Source organism: Antrostomus carolinensis, unplaced genomic scaffold (genome assembly GCF_000700745.2).
Source record: "Antrostomus carolinensis isolate BGI_N321 unplaced genomic scaffold, ASM70074v2 scaffold480, whole genome shotgun sequence".
NCBI lineage: Eukaryota > Metazoa > Chordata > Aves > Caprimulgiformes > Caprimulgidae > Antrostomus > Antrostomus carolinensis.
The window spans coordinates 37-19,619 of NW_010290268.1; the positions used below are offsets into that span (position 1 = coordinate 37).

General features: G+C 36.3%; 1 protein-coding gene across 1 annotated transcript; it reads left to right on the forward strand.

Moving 5' to 3' along the window:
* Positions 1 to 5,135: 5,135 nt before the first annotated feature.
* On the forward strand, positions 5,136 to 18,892 carry LOC104528405 (protein FAM117B-like; the record flags this gene model as incomplete). The annotated part of the gene is made up of 5 exons (XM_010172407.1): positions 5,136 to 5,187; positions 7,068 to 7,219; positions 12,025 to 12,117; positions 12,629 to 12,742; positions 18,749 to 18,892. Coding segments are annotated over exons 1-5 (555 nt in total), but the record flags the coding sequence as incomplete, so codon positions are not given.
* Between the last annotated feature and the right edge of the window lie 691 nt (positions 18,893 to 19,583).

Here is a 19,583-nt window from a genome sequence, read left to right on the forward strand (position 1 = left end):
TGGCAGCGCTTGCGGAGCGCCTGTGTGTGAAGGGCTCGTTGCTTTTGTTGTTGCTGCTCTGTTGCTTCCTGGCTTGTAGAACAGGGACTCGGGAGCCAAACCTGCCATGTGGGGAGTTACAGCCGCTCCCGTAGCGCTTCTGCGAGTGCTGCCAGAGGTTTCCAGGTGAGAGAGGAGAGTCGGTAGTGTCGGAGATGTCTGTACGGTATTTCGGTACGAGCTTTAGGTGAATTTGGTGTTGGGGGCTGTTGTGAAGCCTTCACATCTTCTCCCCTTGCTGTGCATCTGGTGCCAGATGGTGTGTGGTGTTGATCCAAACAGTGTCCGCAAGCTTGTGGTGAGAAACTAGCTGGCTCTGTAGGCATCGTGTGTGGATGGAGGGAAAAAGAAGTATTCAGGGTGTCTCTTAGTAGTTACTTTCAACATGAACCCTGCAGAGGGATGTGTGAACTTGAGAGTGATGACAAACTTGCGCTACAGCAGAAATGAAAAATAGTGTGGGAATGGCATACATCTTGTAGAAAACTGCTCTTTAATGTTTTTGAATAATTAAAACATACTTACTAGGAGCACTGAGATTTAAGCAGTACGTGGCATCTGGTTGAGGATAATAGAGGTTTATGTATGTGAGTCCTTTTTCTTCTTGGAATGAAAGTTTACTCAAAAATGCATGAGTGAGACTTTGTGTTAATGTCCTCCAATCCAGAAAAATCTGTGACTTTTGAGATACCAAAGCTTACAGCTGCTCTTTTTTATGAAATTGCATGTGGTAATCTACACAATAAAGTTGACTAATTTGCAGAAGTGTGTATGCAGAAATCTAGGACGAACACAATTCCCTTTAACACTTGTACTTCTCCAAATGTTGCTCTCCCTCTCCAAAATAATTGATTATAATCAGACTACTGTGTTGGATTTTTTTTTCTTTTTTTCTATCCTGGCTCTTGAGGAATGATGCTGCCAAATCAGACAGTCATAACCGATTGATACAGTACTTAAGCTAACATCTGTGTGTTTTTATTTGGGCATACTCCTTCAAGATTACCATATGCCTGCTTGTCTGCAGCGTAAGAGAGCAGTTCCACAAAGGCATTTACGTTCTGAATTAGATTTTCCACTTTCCAGATCAGAGTAATGTGGGGTTGGGTTTTTTTTTAGTTTGTATTCTGAGGCCTCGGATTTAGGAACGTGTATATTCTTCATTTGAGATTCTTGTTAATCAGTAATCTGAAAGACTTTATACACATCACAAAATCCTATCTTCTTCCTGTGAACGTTATAGAAGCTCTTGCCCAAGATGCAATCTCCTGGCCTGGAGAATGAGGAACAGGATGGCTAGCCTTGAGATCCAGGTTCAAAAGCTGTTTGTAAAGGCATGCGTCAGACTGCTTAGGGTGGCAAAGTTGCACTGTCTTCAGATCATTGCGTAGAAGCTTGTTGAAACCATACTTACTTCTTTACTGGATCTAAGAATTAGCATATAGAAAGAAACAAGTCATTTGATCACTCTACTGTGTTAAGATAACTTCAGTAGTTTTCTACAAGATGAGTGAAGACAGAACAGTAGTGTCTATTTAATTGCTTCCATGTGTTTAAATTTTGGAACAGTACTTGTATTGGCCCAAAATGCAAATTAAACCTGTTTAATATTGCTTAACATTTGTTTTGTGCAGCTCAGTGCTCGATAGCTTCAATTTTTATCTTCATCTAAATGAGAAAACTTAGCAGTAGCTTAGAACGTGGAAGTGGAACTTTGTTTTTGTTAATGAGGCTACAGTTGTGAAGCTATGCAGGCCACTTCAGAGTATCAGTCAGAATCTACTGCAGCATAACTTGGGTTTTCCTGTTTCTTCTTTTCAGTTGGTGATGGGTTTTGTTCATTCCTACAGCTGCAGCCATGGTTTTTTTTTTTTAGATTAAAATGAACCTTGAGGTAATACAAATGATATCTTCTTCTGAACTTAAGATACTGTAAGTTGTACACTTGAGACTCAGCTTCATGTTTTCCAGTTTTTCTTTTCTGGGAAGCATTTGAATAGTTGTGAACATAGTTTTCATCAGCTTGTTTTAACACTTGAGAAACCCAACTTGTGAATTTACAGATGTGGACTTAATAGTGTCTTTTGGGTTTTTTTGATGGTGAGGTTTTTTTGGGTGGTGTGGTTTTGGTTTTTTTTCCTTGTTTTCTGAACTGAATTGCAACTATATGTTGAAAATACTTAACTAAATTTTCTATTGATGATGGGATAATTACAAACAGAAGATTCCATGCTACAATTTCTAAACTTCTGTGCTCGTCTTGCCACTTTCCTCCTGTTGCAAAATGAGATAGAGAAACGTGTATGCTCTACCTTTGTTTTTATTTTAGTCTTGGTTTATCTACTGAGTGAAGATCAAATGTGATCTTGTTATTTGTGTTCTTATAGAAAACACATCTTCTCAAAAGAGATCAGCTGTTCACCTCTAAAAATGTTATAATGCACCAGGCTGCGTAAACAAGAAGGTCAAGACCAGAGCCATAGCAGTTGTTACTGACCCTTCCAGGTGCCTTGAGGTTGTGAGAGATTTCTCTACTGGATGCTGAACTTTCTGGTATATTCCAGTTGAGTGTATTGGACACTTAAACTCACTCTGAAGATTAAGGAGAAAAATTGGTTAGTTTTATCTGGAACTACACGGGCCTTTAATTGTTTAGAATAGTATATGGAAGAGTAATATTAAAGCCTACTTGTGTGAAGGGAAATGATTAAAGAGTTCAGATGTGAGCCCCTCCTTGGGGTAGGGAGAAGGAATGGAATTCCATTACACCCTTAAATTTCACTGTAGAATTTATTTCTTTCAGAATTTGGTGAGTGACACAATAATAGCTGCAAGAGTTGTCAACATAAATCATCAAGGTTTTGCAGTAGCTATAAAAGATATTACTGTAGGATGAGAGAGTGCAGAAAGCTTTGTGTACCGTTACATGCCTGCTTTGCTTACCTAAGATGTTTAGCAAATGGTAGGTGTAAAGAAAGTTAATCAATTTTTGCAGCATCATACTTTAGGTTTCTTGTGACCAGCACTTCACAGGAGTTTATTTAGATTTAAAAATGTTTTCATTTGCTAGAATTAAGTAACTTGAACATCTTGGGCTTTTGGAGGTTTGGTTTTGTAAAACAACATTAATTCAGTCAGTCTCCTACTGAGGGATCATTTTGAATTACTAGAAGCAAAAGTGTGAGTAGTTCTACATTTATGTGAAGATCATAGCCAAGATTGTCTTCCAAAGGGAATATACACAGTTGTGCTGTGTGTCTGTTGTTAATTCTGTCTGAGCCTGTTGAATACTTTCAACGAAACCTAAAAAGAAGGTGAAGCTCCTGAGATCAGTTGTGTTTGTATGGGTTTTTGGGAAAAGACAGCTATGCCTGGGAGAGATGCCATGACTGTCTTTTCTGAGGAAAAGGCTGGCCAAAACGGAACAGGAAGGTCAACTGTATGCCTAGATGCCAGAGAAGCTAGTTGGGTCTCACTCTCACTTTTTTGCATATCCCACCTGTATAAAAAGCTTCAGTTCTGTCAGGGAATTTTGTGAGGTTAATGATGTCCTGTGCTCTTCCAGTGGTTCTTCCTGCTGCTTGCTAGTTTAGTTTTTTTTTCTCATGGTGACTGTTAGACAGTGTTTCTTTGGAGTTTTTATTTTCCTTTCTCAAAACTTTAATTTCAGAAACATAGGAAGATATCAACAGGACTACAAGATCAATCTTCAAGTTACACTTCAGGAGTAATCCTTATTTTGCAGTTCTAACAACAGTTCAGAGCTCTTCCTGAAAAATGGAAAGATGAATTTTCAGAGTGTTTTGTCTCTTAGGACTGTTTTGTGTAAGACCTTCCCTCTTTTATTCCTTCCTTTCTTTTGTATATAGCAACTTTCTCCCATGAGTTATCCAGTTCAAAGGTGTGTGTTCTCACACTAATTTCCTTTTTCAGTTGTAATTGTAGTTATAGGACTTGCATGTTAGGACACCCCACCCCCACCACCCCCCAAGACAGTGCTCTCTTTCCTGCCTTTCAGTTAGTTATCTATTTTTCAATTTTGCTTTTCAGTCACATTGTTAGATTACCTTAGTTTAAATTACCTTTGGAGGTGCCTGACTTCACAATTGCAATAGATGTGCATGATACCAGTTGACCTGTAGCAGCTTCAATCTGTCAGTTGTACTGCAGTGATTTTTGAAGAGCAGTAACTTGCTTGTTATTTTTCCATGTTATGGACTTTGATTTATATTGTGTGTGTTCTGTTTATGTTTTATTCTATTATTTTGTTTGTTTGAAGCCAGATTGCAGAAAGACTTTGTAAATAGACGTAGAGTAGTGGTGGATGGATAGGAGGGTTGATATTTATCACAAATACTGGTTTAAAGAGATAATCAGGCCAATTAAAACAGATCTAATATTTAAGATGTGTCTATTTGATGAAACAGCTCCATTGTTTTTCATCAGCCGCAGCTGTTGTAACTGTTATCTCTATGGAGGCAGATCTCTTGTTATGTAGGTCACATCAAGGAAAAATAGCAGCTGAACACTTGCTTCAAGTATTGTAGAGGGAAGTGCAATGAGAACATTGTATATGTTCCCATTGAATTGTTTTGAAACAGCAAGAGGAGTTGTGTAGTAGACTGGCAATTTGTATTATGACATGTGAAGGTGGAAAAGTAAGTAAAAAAATATCCAAACATCCTTGCCCCACTTAAACAAAAATAATTTGAAAACAGAATTCCTTGAAGGAATTTTCAAATCAGAGGAAAAGAGAATACTTGCAGGCTTTGTGCCTTGAAATGAGCAGCTTCCCTTGAACCTAAATAGTGAACTCTTCAGTAAATAGGCTCTTCAGTTTTCATTCTCTCTATTTGCCCAGCAAAATATTCTTTACACTTCTTTTGTTGGGGGAGGAAAGATGGGTAATAATTTCTGCTGCTTCAGTTTTGAAGCTGCCTGCTGCAGTGGCTTTGCAGATGATGTGACTGACTACATGCACTTCCTGATTTTTAATTATTATTTTTTCACATACTTTCTGTTTACCCTTGGTAAAAAGAGAGAAGCTTCTTGAAGACGAAGAATAATAATTCATAAGAAAAATAAATAGGGAGAGTATGGCAGCTATTTCTGAGACAAATAACATGTTTGATATAACTTCGGAAACGAGTATAATTTTTAAGGAATGACACATTGCATTAATATACCACGTTCTCCCATGGTACAGACAAAAGGAATCATTTTGAAATCTTCTGATGCAAACAGATCTGTCAGTGTGCTGTATGGTGGTAGTAGTAGTAGTCAGAGTATTTATTTGATAACAGAGGTTCATGCTAACTCCAAAACTGAGCTTTGCAGCTACACCCTGAGAGCAGATCTGGTGTGAGCTCAGTTGTAAGATTTTATCATTGTTGGTACTAGTAGAAATAATAAACCAGAAGAGGTTTCTGGACTACTTTATGTGAATGTGGCTGATTACAGCGCTAATAATTATTTCCTTATAGTTGAATTGAAGTATTTTCCACACTTTTAATGTGTACTTTTCTAACACAAAATTTGCATGAGGATATTTAGTATAGAAGGTCACTAGGCTTATATTTGAAAAACTGATGTTCTACAAGACTAAGATGTTGTCCACATCACTGAAATCTATACCTAGCAGGTTTTATTTATATTTATGTATCTTTAGTAGATTGAAATGGCTTATAAATTGAATTCTGGACTTCTGATGGCAGTATTTCTATTTTCTGACTAGCAGTCAGACACTAATTGTGCACAACTTCTTTTGCCCATAAATGAGTTTATGTAGATTACAGTTTGCTATGTTATTTATACTTTCAGTGCAGAATTCTTCCTAAGACAGAGTCGGGAAGGACATATGACTGAGTTTTTTCAGTGCCCTTGTAAAGCTTCCCTCTGATCTCTGTATCTTGTTTCCTGTGTTCTAGCCATTTGTTTTAGGTCTTTGTATTCATTATAGGTAAGATTAATACATGATTCTTTCGGGTATAATTCCCTGGAAGTAGATGAATTGATAGTAAGCTTAGATTATTGTGATCTCTGGATTTGCATTTTACATCTAGAATAGCTAGTAACAAATAATGTGTGAGTATCTATGTGTATGTAAACTCTTGAATCTTTCCTGCTTGTCAGTTTCTTTAATTTAACAAACCTCAATTACTATTTTGAGGAAGCTTTCTTCACAGTGTTTACCCTTACTATCTTTCAGTGTAGTCTTTTACTGCCACTTCACTCTAAGATATCATTGACAGATGGGATAGATGCAAATTTCTGTTTTTAACCATATTCTTCCTTCCAATGTTACGTCCTGTGCTTGTCGTATTTAAGCTTTTTCAGTAAGTGTTCCTGTTAATATCTAAATTGTTCTGAAAAGTAGTATCAATGTAAACACTAAAAATGAGGTGCTGCAGAAGGTGTAATGTCAGGCAAATATGAATGTAGTTACTGTGTAGCATGTAAAGGGAGGCAATGTCTTGATTATCTTGTAAAATGTAAATCATTACCTCATTGAAGTTCTGAGGGTTAGACAAAACTCTTTATGAATCTGCCATGTATTGTATACTGGGTGGTTAATAAAACATGTCAGTTTATAGTGTTCTTTTAATTAAAGTAGGTGAAGGGTAAAGGGCTAGTGAGATGAAATCTAAACTCAACATTAACTTGAAAAAATTCAGCACAGATTTTCTTTGTTAGCCTTTATGTATGAGGAAACTTAGACTTAGCTTCCCTCCCCCCAAGTCTTCATCATTTAAGAATCCAGTGACTATTGCATCTTTGAGGGAATAAATGGTGGTGTATGACTACCAATGCAACATCTGTGACATAAGGATGTTTTTAAGGAAACTATAAAAACATTTCATTGGTTATTAAAACTGACTAAAGCCTGAAAAAGCCAATTTAATTCTTATATTAAAAGTATCTTCTTGTATACTTAATAACATAGTAGTTCTGATTTGATGTAATTTCTTGTAGGCAATTATAATTAAGCTCTGTCTTGCTTTCTTTCTAATCAAGTGTTCTTATTCTAGCTGACAAATCAAGACCACCTTCATCAAGCCCTTCCAGTATTATTCGCCGGACTTCCTCATTGGATACTCTTGCTGCTCCGTACCTTGCTGGACAGTGGCCTCGTGATAATCATGGACAAGCTGCTCCATGTATGAGAGACAAAGCCACACAGGTAAGACAGATTTTTGTCTTTAACGTATTTACATGTGAAGACAGGCTTTAAATGTAAGAGAACATTCACTTTGGCTTTCTTCCTTGCAAGTTCCTATTCACTTTAAAATTGCAGCAATCCTACCTTTGCTATTGCATGTGTAAATTATTTGCATTCTTCTCTGAGAAAAGGCTGTGAACTGTAATATCTGTTAAGAGTTCCACTTTCTTATTGCCTCAGAAAAACGCTAGTGCATTGCATATCTATTTTCTCATTGTTCTTACAGTGTGCAGTACACTAGATTGTACTGGTGTTAAGTACTGTGTAGTTTAAATTTATATAAGAGAACTTAGTGACTCCTTATATGTATGTCTGTCTTAAAACTGAATAAAAAAGCTTCTGTAGTGCCTGTATAAAATCTGTTGTAGCCTTTTTTATGGTAGGCTGTTCATTCTCTTGATTGTAAAAAGCCTTTAAGGTTCACCTGGGATCTACACACCAAGTATTATATACATTGAAGAGCTGCCTCATTGAACTGTGACTGATATTCAAATTTAGCTCAACTGAAAAGTATTAAAAAATTTTGTGATTTGCCAATAAACTTCATCAACTTGACAAAATTTCACAAGCTTTTAATAGTTCAGTCCTATGCCACCTGTAAAGACCAACAAACAACTGAATGAAACTAGTTACAAGAGTTACGTGGTTTTCATGACAGTTGTTTTCTCATTCCCCTTAAAGGGAGCTATGTTACATGGTATCCTACTGGATGCAGAAGTGATTCAAGATGGGTTTTTTTCCATAAAATCTCCCAGTGTTTCATTTCTCTTTCTGTGGATGCAGTCTGTCAGTGTATTTCTCTAATGTGTAGAGTGAAAGAAAGAGCCAAACACACCCGATTGTAAATCCCCATTCCTAGAGCATGGTTTCAACAACAGGTCTCCACCAATTCCAAAGAAAGTAAGCAAAATGCCGAAACTGACAGCATGTGGGACATATTGAGTTGGAGCCTGCCTTCTGTTTGGTACCAATAACAAAAATGTGGCCACATAGGTTTCAGTGTGCTGTCTACTCAGCTGTGTAGAATGTTGAGCAGATGTCTGCAGCATTGATTGTTACTTCTCCAGATCCACAACATTTTGCAGAGAGAACCACAATTCAGGGAGCGGATCAGTAGAAAAGTAAGGTGTTTTGTAGGGGAATATGCTCATGTGGATAAGGTGGAAATAAAAACTGGTGAAAAAAAGAGGAAAATTAATTGAAAAAATGGTTAGAAGATGGGGTGAAAAAGGTCAGCAAATCATAGTAAGAGGAGGAGGATGAAGGAAGGCGTATAATATACAAGGAATTGCTGTTCATGCTTAGCTATTAAAGGGCAGAACTAAACCAATGTGGGTGCTTAGCTATTTATTTTCATATTTTGATTTCTTAGGATAATATTTTTTTTCAAAACAATTATATTTCTGTACTACTGCCAAAGTATTTGCTATATTCAGTTGATCTCTTTCAGCTTAGTTTCCGTTTATCTGAGTCATGGCTGGTCTTTTATAATCTGTGTATTTTCCAGCTAGATTAGATTGCATCCTGCTTGGCTTATGTTTTTCTTTTGTCTTTCTATTCCTATTCTGACATATCTAGCTGCTAAGGTAGTGGGGCTTTCGTATATAAGGGGAAACCCATTTGTGAAGATTAGTGGTAAGACTGTAAAGGGCATTGGATATTTCTGCAGAGTTAGTATATTTAGTGGTGATTGATGTTGGTATAGTGCTGAGGGAAGTATGACGATTTATTTGTACTTCTTAATTTAAAATTTATCAAACCAGTAGAGAATTTTGGGATATAGACATACATCTCTATGTCCAAAGCTTGTGTTGATGTGAAACTGATGAGACATCATTGCTTTTAAACTTTCTGGTGTGCTTGAGAGAAGCTAGGGAGAAGTTTGAAATGTGATTTACAATAATTAGTTTTCCAATGTAGTGTAGGCTTTCCATTTGTATTGTTTATCATTTCTGAGGACATGGTGTTTGAATGAAGTTTCACTTACAAGATATTCTGGCTTCAGTATGTAATTTCAGATTTCACAAAGTCTGATGTGAAATGGATGTATTCAGAATTCAAAAGTTTAGGGAACAGGAATTGAATCTGTTAAGATATAAAAGATTTCTCAAGTTGAGTAAGCAAGGTATCTTGATTCTGCAGGTTTATGGCATAGGGAGTAGAGTCATTCAGGAAGCAAACTGGGAAGAGACAACAGTTAGTGACATCCTGACTTGCAAGCCTTTATGGAGGTGCCCATAGGTCATCGCTGAGAACTGTGTAAGAGACCCCCGGTCACGCAGAGACTGTCTGTGTATCGGGCTCCTGCTTCGAATGATTATTCTGATGCAATTGTCTATAAAACCACACTGAATTATGTACATGCAGAATGTTTGTTGGATGATGAATAAAGTGTATTATTGAGCATCCTATGGTCTGGCTAGAATTCATACATGCAGATATTGTTTTAAGTGCTGCTAAAACAAGTGTTTGTAATCTTGTGTCTCCCTTTGAATCAAACTTGTTTGGCTTTGCCTGTGGCTGCTTGAAATACAGCTAGGTCAAAATACAAGTTAAAATGAGACAATTGCTTTGTATTTTTTTTAATTCTTAAAGAATAATTAATTTCAACTGCAAAGTTTTTGCATCTAAAACTTTTTTTTTCTTAAGTGTTCTATCTGTGATAAATGTAGCCTTAAACTCATTTCTGTTTGTAATTCCAGAACAGACAGAAGGATGTTGTGAATGGTAACAATTAACAAGCAAGTAGTAGTACTTTAAGAACCTAGAGAAATAGAAATCTCTGTTTGTCTATCAGTTATTTGGTCTGTGTTTCTTGAAAATAAGTGTTATAAACAAAATATGAGGAATAAATAGGAGAAGACTTGCTAAAACAGTATTATATTTTTGTCTTGATGCAAGGGTTTCCTATAATTTCATGTCTTATACCTACTCTTGCTCTAGAAAGGTTTCTAACTGTTTGTTTTGAGGGTGGACATCAAAGCAAACTTTAATCCTTTAAAATGAAACAGATACTAATTTATGGAATAAGTCTTGAATCTTCAGTCTTGCATATAAATTAAATGCAAAGACTGATTCGAGTGTTAATTAGATTCCTGTAGGCAAGTATAGTGGTTGTGCTGAGTTGGAAGGTTAGAATTAGTGGCTAAAACTTACTGTTCCAGGAGCTACAGGATAAGATGAGACTCCAGACTGACATTTGAGAATTGACTAGGCAAAGACTGGTACTTGTGAATGGGGGGTTTAAATGTTTCTATTTTATGATGAAGGCGAGTGCTTTTCTGGAAAAATAGATTCTAATGGATTCTAATTTTGCTATGAAACAGGAATTTCAAAGCAACCCTACTAACTTTATTATTCAGTTTTGTTCTAGTTAGTTTTTGATTTGTAACAGTAAAGATGATGAACTCCTGATAGTGAAAGTTTCATTTATATGAAACTTGTATCTGTAACTGAAGCTGATGGGAGTTGCAAGCGGTATGTTTGGAGTTACACCTCCATTTTCCTTGCGAAATGGGGATTAATACCATGTTGTTGAAGGCCTTTTGAATTTCTGTGTTCTGAGTACAGGTGGAGTATGCAAGGTCAGCTTGTGGCTTGCAAGCTGTTAGTCTCAATAGTAAGAATAGCTGTTGCACGCTGTAGATGTGAAGGCTTTGAGGCAATAAAAGTTCCTCTCTGTAGAAGAAACTGAGATATCAATGACTCCAAAGGCTGAGTTAGCTAGATCACCACTGTGTGCTGAGAACTGCACTGTGGCAACAGTGAGTTTAAAGGAATTCAATGTCTCTTTTAGTGTGTGAGCTGCTTCCAGAAATCCTTTCCCCTACTTCATTAGAAATATTTCTTGTGACTGCATGGAGATTCCTGGTAGATGTTATTAACCCTCTGAGAGGCTTTACAGTTAGTTCATTGCTTTTGAAAGCCATTCTGGACTGGTTAGGTGGGAATACAAACTGTCCCTAAAGTCTGCAGTATTATTGTAGGCTTGCCTGTGCATTTTGTTACCTTAAATAAATACAGTTTGTCTTAATAATAGTTTGAATTTCTCAGAACTTTTTCACCACAGTATGCTTGCAAGTTTCTTTATTAAATGTTAATGACTCTGTTGATTTAATGAAGCTAACTTGGTATTATCTTAATTTCTCTCTGCTTGGCCTGAGACAACCATGAACCTGAAGGCCTTTGAGGCATTAATAAATCCCTGCTTTGCAGTAGCTCTAGTGGTACTTATATACCTTGCCTTCCTTTTTCTCATTCTTTTGAGCAAGAATATGATTTTGATGCTGTACTGGTGGCAGGCTTTCACAATGTTTACACCAAGCTACCCTTGCTAATGTGTCAGAAATAACAAGGTCAGAATCTGTGCAGGAAATAAAATATTTCATCATCTCCCCCAAATTCAGCATTGTTGTAGTGGTTCTTCAGAGCTCTATAGCAGCTTGTGGTACATCTGGATGTTAATACCATCTTATGCTCAGTAATTTGTAAGGGAAACTAGCACATACCTGTATTAGAGTAGGTCTGAAAGTTGTTTTTTTTAAGTTACATAGTTTCACTCTATTATTTTCATGCTTTACTTGTCAGAGAGGCTTCTAGTCAGTGACTACTTTTCAGTTAGCAGTGAAATCTTAGCAGCAAATCTTAACACTGTTCTCTCTTCTAATTTATCTCAAAATATTCTGCCAGAAAGTAGGAATTACCTTTTTTTAAAAAAAACAACAACAAAACAATAAAAAAACAATCCTGTCATCTTCTTGCTGCAGACAGAAAGTGCCTGGGCTGAAGAATATTTAGAAAAGAAGAGAAGCTCACATAAACGTTCAGCATCATGGGGCAGCAATGATCAACTCAAGGAGGTCAGAAAAGCTATTATTTGATACTTTTGGATTAAATTTTTTACTGGTATGCACTGTTACCGTGAGTTTTCAGGAAGACGTGACTATTGTACTGCTTTGTTTTAATATACAGATTGTGGGCTTGAAAAAATAAGAAATAGCTTTTCATTGGGTATTGATTTTGTATAATACAGGAGTATTACAATTTTTAATACGAATGTGTGGGTAAGAAAGTGTCAAATGATGGTGACATTCTTCATCAAAGAATGAAATACAGCAGTGACCAAACTGCTTTCAAACTTTATGTATTTCAAGTTCTTTCATTAAACCTCCAGAGGTATCTTCTGGGCTTCAGCTGAACTGGTAGCTAACATGTTAGATTTGCAAGAATTTAGGTCTAATTTAGTGCTGGCAATAATTATGAACATTGTGGTTGTGAAGAATTTTAACTAAGTGATGGAATAAATTGATGAAACTATGTGTGTATCTGAATATATCTGGTGAAATCTAATGTGAATTTTTCCTTTATTAGATTGCAAAATTGCGTCAACAATTGCAGAGAAGCAAACATAGCAGCAGGCATCATCGCGATAAAGAACGACATTCTCCGTTTCATGGTAACCATGCAGCAATTAATCACAGTCAGGTAAGGCTGTGCACTCTTTGGACATACTGGGTATTTATTACTATTTGTAACTCTTTTCAAGGTTATGATTTGTCTTAAAGGGAACTTAGAAATACCATATAGTGCTAAATATGCTGTAGCTATAGGTGAATTCTGTGAAATAGATCAGTTTCCTTTGACTTCCTCAAGTGTATGGCATCCCGGATCTTTTTGTCACTTGGATGGGCTGGCTTTGAACTCCCACTTTCAAAGAATTTCAGCTACTTAGATCCTTCCTTAAAGCAAGACTTAAAGTGCATTCTGCAGACTTTACAAAAGCATGACAGATAAGTTTAATCTAAAACTGAAGATTATCGTTTTCATTATGCATTGCTGTAGAGTATGGCATGGAGCAAACTGATGTTAAAATGATACAGAAAGTTTACCTGACAAAAAGCTATTCAATGGGGTTTTTATGTACTTTATTAAAGTGTTTACACTCTTGATGGCTTCATTCAGCCTTTGGAGGAGTATTTTTTTTTCCCTGTCATTTAACATGCTTTGAGACTTTTAAGTAGTAATCACTTCAAAAATTGCAATGGTCAGGCTACCGCATGTTCTGTGTGCAGCTTTAGTTTTAACTCGAGACTGCTAATGAGGCCAGGTTCACAGGTAGATAATATTTTTAGTTCAATTGGTAGCAGGTGGAAAAAAAATTACAGGCTTTTAGACACATAGATCCTTTTTCAAATCTGTTTTGCTTGAGTAACTTTAAGAAAACAAATAGGAAAGCTTGGTCATTTTTTCAGAGGAAAATTTTTTTTTTGCCCCTACTGACATCTCATTAATGTATGTTTGATATTCACACTTTTTTTCTTTTTAACAGTTTCAAAAAGAACAGATCCCTCACAATTGCCTTACAAGTCAGTGTAGTTGAAAGAAATGGTGGAACTGTCAGTGTTGTGTATTGAGAAAGTACTTTGGCTGTGAAGCTTCTGTGCAAATCTAATCATATTCCCAATTATTCTTGAAATGCAGTTAGCATTGTTCTAATAAATATCGTACTTTGATACCAGATAATAAAAACTGTTTCTTTTCTGTTCTTCCTTCCAGAAATAATTTAGGCCAGGGAGGGAAGCTGCTGTGACATCAGCATGTGTCCTGTTCTACAGATACTTACCCATTCTGATAAAGGGTGAAATAACAAATGGAAGGGAGAACCATACATTGAGTTCTGAGCAGCCAGGTTCTTTCCTAGACAAAAGTCAGGTGTCTGAGTGAATCTATTATACTGCAGAATTAGAAATAAGAAAGTAGAACAGTGTTTTGAATTTCTCCCACACTTCTCCTCTTAACTACTACTTTGTATAAAAATCAGTAGTGTCTTTTAGCTCAGAGCCTAACTTATCACTGCTGTAGTTCATTTAATTAGGAGTCATGAATTTTCAGAACATTAGTGCCTCTTGAATTCAGTTTGTTATTACTTTGAATTCTGTGCTACTGTAAATATTTTATTTAGGATTTTTTTAGAATCGATTTTTTTGACATAACAATTTAGGAATTACTTTTTCATACTCTTCAAATTTTGAAACAGGAACTGTTGCCTCCTCTTTTGTATGGCAGAAGAGGTGTTTGAATTTGAAACAGGCTGTCTAGTACAAATTCCTACATTTTGGTCTGCTTTACTGACGTATGGATGCATTGTAGCATGCTGCTAATCTTAGTGTCTCCTGAAGCTCAAGTCAGAACAGTCCAAAATGATGAAAGAAGAAAGACAAATACATGACCCAACCCCTTTCTAGGGGATTTTGAGAAAGTTCCTGAAAATTGGTGAGACACTTTTTTTTTTTTTTTTTTTAAAGGAAGAAAGAAAAAAAAGATGGGTCAAAATAGTTGATGCAGGTATTTTTTCCAAATTTGACTTTGAAGACTTTGTTTGAAGACTTGGACTTGTTCTGTACTTGTGGGCAATTGAGGCATTTCAACCAAAAAAAATGTACTGAGGAACTTTTGGTGTAGGCCCTTTAGTACACTGGAGAATTACATGCAGTCTAACAGGTTTGACTTGGTATTCTACAAACCCGTAGGTTTCTGAATACGAAGCTGTTACCACTTTAACATAGATAATCTTAGTGGTTTTTAATTTTGAAAATGAACAGTGATGCTACTACTCTGAAAAATAAAGCCCCTCCCACATTATGTGTATATATATATATTTTTTTTTTTTGCATCATAATTACTTTATTATTAGGGCTCATGAAATTTTGCTTCTTGTATGGAGGTCTTTTGCATTCTGCCAAATTTTAGAGTATGTGAATATACTATTACACAACAGATAATTAGTTTTCGGGCTTGTGAAACAGACTATAAAATATAAACTGAGGCAAAGCAGCTTTTCCAGCATTGTGTTACAAAAAGAACCATTGTTTTTCTTGGTAAATTTTGTGCCAGCCTTCTCAGGCTGCTTGTGAAGGGGTGAAGTTACAGAAGGCTTCTAAAAGAGTAAGTGAAGGGTTTAGATTAATGGCATTTAGAGGCTGCTTTCTAAGTCAGAGTGAAAATCTGTAATTGTAGGCATCAAGGACAAAGTTCCTAGGCTTTCTCTTTCCTTTCTAGAGAACTGCTAAACTAGAATTTCTGTCAGCAGCTCAGTTCTTTTAAGATTTATGGATAGGACTGTGTGGAAACACTTGCTGTTAGTGATGAGAATATTTAGAATTTTTTTACATTCTCAGCTTGAAGGAAACTTGCAGTTGTTGACTGCAGAGGGTCATACAAAGATTTCTGAGCTCAGAGTTGAATTCCTGACAAGGCTGAGAAAATGTGTTAGGAAATTGCCTTGGTAGTCCCTTCACAGAGACCAGGTAAACTCGGTTTAACATTTTGGAAGTGGCTTATTATTCTAGTTAAAACTAAATGAAGCAATCCCAGAGGATTTATTTCATCTTTTCTTCCCTACTAAACACTTAAACTTTGCTATAGTTCTTGAGTTTCACCAAAATTTTTACAGTGGTTCTTACCACCTAAGCCTCCAACTGATCGTTTAGTTGTGCTTCTTTCTTCTGATTTTTGTTTGGAGAAAGAAATCCACACGATCTCTGTGACATAAGCTTGTTAGCTATTCCTGTCCTATTCAGAATCAGGAAAATAGTGAGAAACTTGATCAAATCCTTGCTGCTGACTAAATTTTTTTCCAGAGCAAGTGAATGTTTTTTGTTTGTTTGTTTTTTTTAATGATGCCAGAAGTGTTCTATTCTGCCTCTCTTTGCAGGAAGAGAGGTTTGCAGAAAGGTCATAGCCTCCTCAGGTGATCTCGGGATGCTTCTGAGAACTTTGGATTTTTAATTAATTGCGTGATACTAAATCTCTAAATAGGAGTCCAACCAGTGAGATCTTCCTTTATTCTCAGTGTTAGTGTAATGGAGAAACTAGAATTGAGGCCAGAGCTGAAGACAGATGGAAAAATAAATGGATTAGATCTTTCAGAATAATCTTTTTTCCTTAGTGCACTTGACTGGTGTTGTGCTGCTTGACACTGAACCATCAAGCTCTGTCCTTTCACTTTCCTGGGAAGCATGTGTCCTTAATGTCTTACCAATAAATTGATCCTAAGCAACCCCGATAATGGGACCAACTGCATGCAGTTGGCAGTGGTTTGCAATTTGTTTCACTCTTACCACATTACATAATTAGAATGTTTCATTTTTAGAGTGGAATTGCCACTTGAGGTGGTTTGATGTTAAATCTGAAAGCATCAAAAGACCTTGGATTCTATTTAAAGTTCTATTGCTTTTTGAAAAATTGGAAGAGCTTAGAGCACTTTTCTAAAATGCCTGAGAACAATTTAGATTTGTCATCACCCTATTTCATATCTTGTGAGTTTATGCCATTCCTGTAAGTTTCAAGGTTCTGTCCCACACGAAAACTCCGTGACAATGTGTTATTACGTGAGCACTGTAATTATTATCCTGTGTTTGACTCCTTGCTTCATTTTGTGTCTTCCCAAACATGCAGTTGAGTAGTTAAAGGTTGGTAGCCTATTCCTGTGTGTCAGGGGCCAGTTCCACGCAGACCTCTGTGGAAGACCTCTGAGAAGGCAGTATTTCTAATATAAAGTTTCTTGTTTTGAGGCTGGTTGTTCCACCCCTGTAATGGTACCTCCTTCCCTTTCCATCCTCCAGCACTCTGGGTTAAGAAGTCATCCTTAGTCATGTACAGATTATTATTTCTCTTGGAAGTGAAACATGCTGTACTGAACCATTATGAACGCTGTTGGAGCTGCTTGTGCTTTTCTACTTTGAGCTCTTCAAACAGTACTATGACTGTAAGAATTTCTGCAGTAGGTAATCATATTTAAAAGATGGAGAATTCCCACGTTTTGCTAATGGCTGCTGAAATCTTAGCCAAGCAATCTTGTGTTCCACTTCCTACTTTTGTCCTAAGAATGTGTACATTTAATAACCAGGTGCATAAACAGTCTTTATTAGTGCCTGAACTTGTGCTAAAACACCTGTAGTATGACTGGATATTGACTTGCATTAGTTTATTGGATTGTTGATCCAAGGCCTTGTTTGGAATGGAATTAGAATTGCTTTCTCAGACTTTTTTGTGCTCTTCTCCAGTGGTTTTTGTTTTTTCTTTTTCACCTTCAGGCAAGGCTTTTGAAAGTCTTTCTAAGTTTGGCCATTATGAGAATGTTTAGGTTTTGTTGACATAAACAGTCACAAGCATTTCCTGAACAGAGGCTTTTGTAGTCCTTATGCAAGTCTCTTTTTATAGCTATCCTAATCTTTCAGTAAAGCAAAACCAATATAATAAGTTTTGCTGCCTTAGAGGCTTTTGATTGTGCGAATAAGTCTGCATTACGATCTGCACTTAGAATTCTCTTGTTTACATTAATTTTTCTAAGGTAATTTTTCTGCCAGACAGATTTTATGTGGTTTTTGAGAATTCACATGTGAAGTTGCAATGCTTTGGAGTCTGTCTTGTTAGAGGGGAGAAAAAAAAAAAAAAACCAACCACAAACAAACTGCTTTGAAGACCAGATGAGAATGCTACCATTCTTCAGTCAGTAGAGGAGATGTTCTCAATCACAGCACACTAGGCTATAGAGTCTAGGAATTTTACACAGGAATTCTACTATGACTTTAAGTGTTCTTTGAGTTGAACTAAATGTTTGCAGGAAGCATTCGGTTACCTGCATACTCACCAAGTCTATGTTGAAGTTTAGGGCAGAATCTTCTAATGTTCTGGTAGTATAATTTTTTTAGCAGGGAGAAAGGGTGGTAACAGAGGGGATGGGGAAATCTCAAGAAGTTTGGTGTACCAAAAGGGGCTTTGGAAAACTTCAGTAACGTATTTTCTGAGAATGGGGTTTTTATGCCTACTTTGAAACACTGGATTTTTAAAATGTTAGTCTTAATTCTGAAGCAACTATGTATTAATGTTTGGGATTTTATTCTTTTTTGTGGAAGCCTTCCTAAATTGTTTTGTCAACATTTTATTCTGGCTTAATATAGTTACTATGTTGATCTTTGTTTCTAGCGGAATGCAATCTTGCCTTTGTGGAATAATTTTCCTTCTGCATGTGTTACATTACTGTCAGTGACAGCAGACTTCCATTAAAATACAATTTGAATGAAATTACAAGTGGTAAATCCAACAGTGAAGGAAGTGAAATTGTGGTACAGCTCGCTTCAGAAGGAATGTGAATATATTTTAAAGTCTTCAAAATTACTTACATTTAAATATTTACTGTTAAATTTTCACTTGTAAAGCAATGTCGAGCTGGAGGCAGAGCGTATCAAGGGAAGTTTGAGACTAGATTGTTGAAAGGTTTTTGTGATAGAAATGAGATTTGAAACAAAATTCAGCATGTCTTTCTCTTCATTTAAGGCATCCATTTTAACACAATCGCTATAATTCCATCTTAATCCTTGATATTGAGGTGTAGATGTGTTCTATTTAAAGGTTCACTTTTGAGTAGAAATAGTAACCGTGCTTTGTAAGTAAATCTACGTTGCTTTCTCTCTGTCTCTGGTTCTTCAGGCTCCCATCCCAAAGAGTGCTCTTGTTCCTGTGATACCTATTACCAAATCAACAGGATCACGATTCCGAAATAGTGTAGAAGGACTGAATCAGGAGATTGAGATAATAATTAAAGAGACTGGAGACAAAGAGGAACAGCTTGTTGTATGTATCTGCCACCATGATTGCTTTCTAGAATTATTTTGGTTTTGCTTTGAGGTTTTTAAGTGATAAGCTTTATTTTGCACTGTGTTTGAATTAAATTTGTCTGGAATTAATTTTGCTTTCTTTAATAAAGCTAGCTGAAAAGTCTCTTGGAAAGCAAAAAGAAGGAAAGAGTTATTGCTTGAATCTGAACCTTTTTCCTCTGTGGTTACTGTGATGTAATTAGTTTTCCAGTAAAATAAGAAATCTCAGTAAAACAGGGGAAAAGACAGAAGGTCTGTTTTGAGGGTTTTTGCAGTAACTTTTTCTTTTCTTTGCATGTGCTGAACTGTCCCCATCCCAGTTGAAGCATAACTTACCCTTTTTTAATTTTCATTTTATTTTTAGGTATATTTAGAAGTAAATTTAGTGATAAAGTATTAGAAATACAGGCCACAAAGATGATTAAGGGACTGGAACACCTTTCATACAAGGAGAGGCTGAGAGAGCCAGGACTGTTCAGCCTTGAGAAAAGAAAGCTCAAGGGGATCTTATCAATGTGTATAAATATCTGATGTGCAGGAATGAAGAGGAGGGAGCTGGACTCTTCTCAGTAGTGCACAATGACAGGGGAAGAGGCAGTGAGCATAAGTTTAAAAAAATATTAAATTAAATTTGAACACAAGAAAAACACTTAAAAATATATATATAT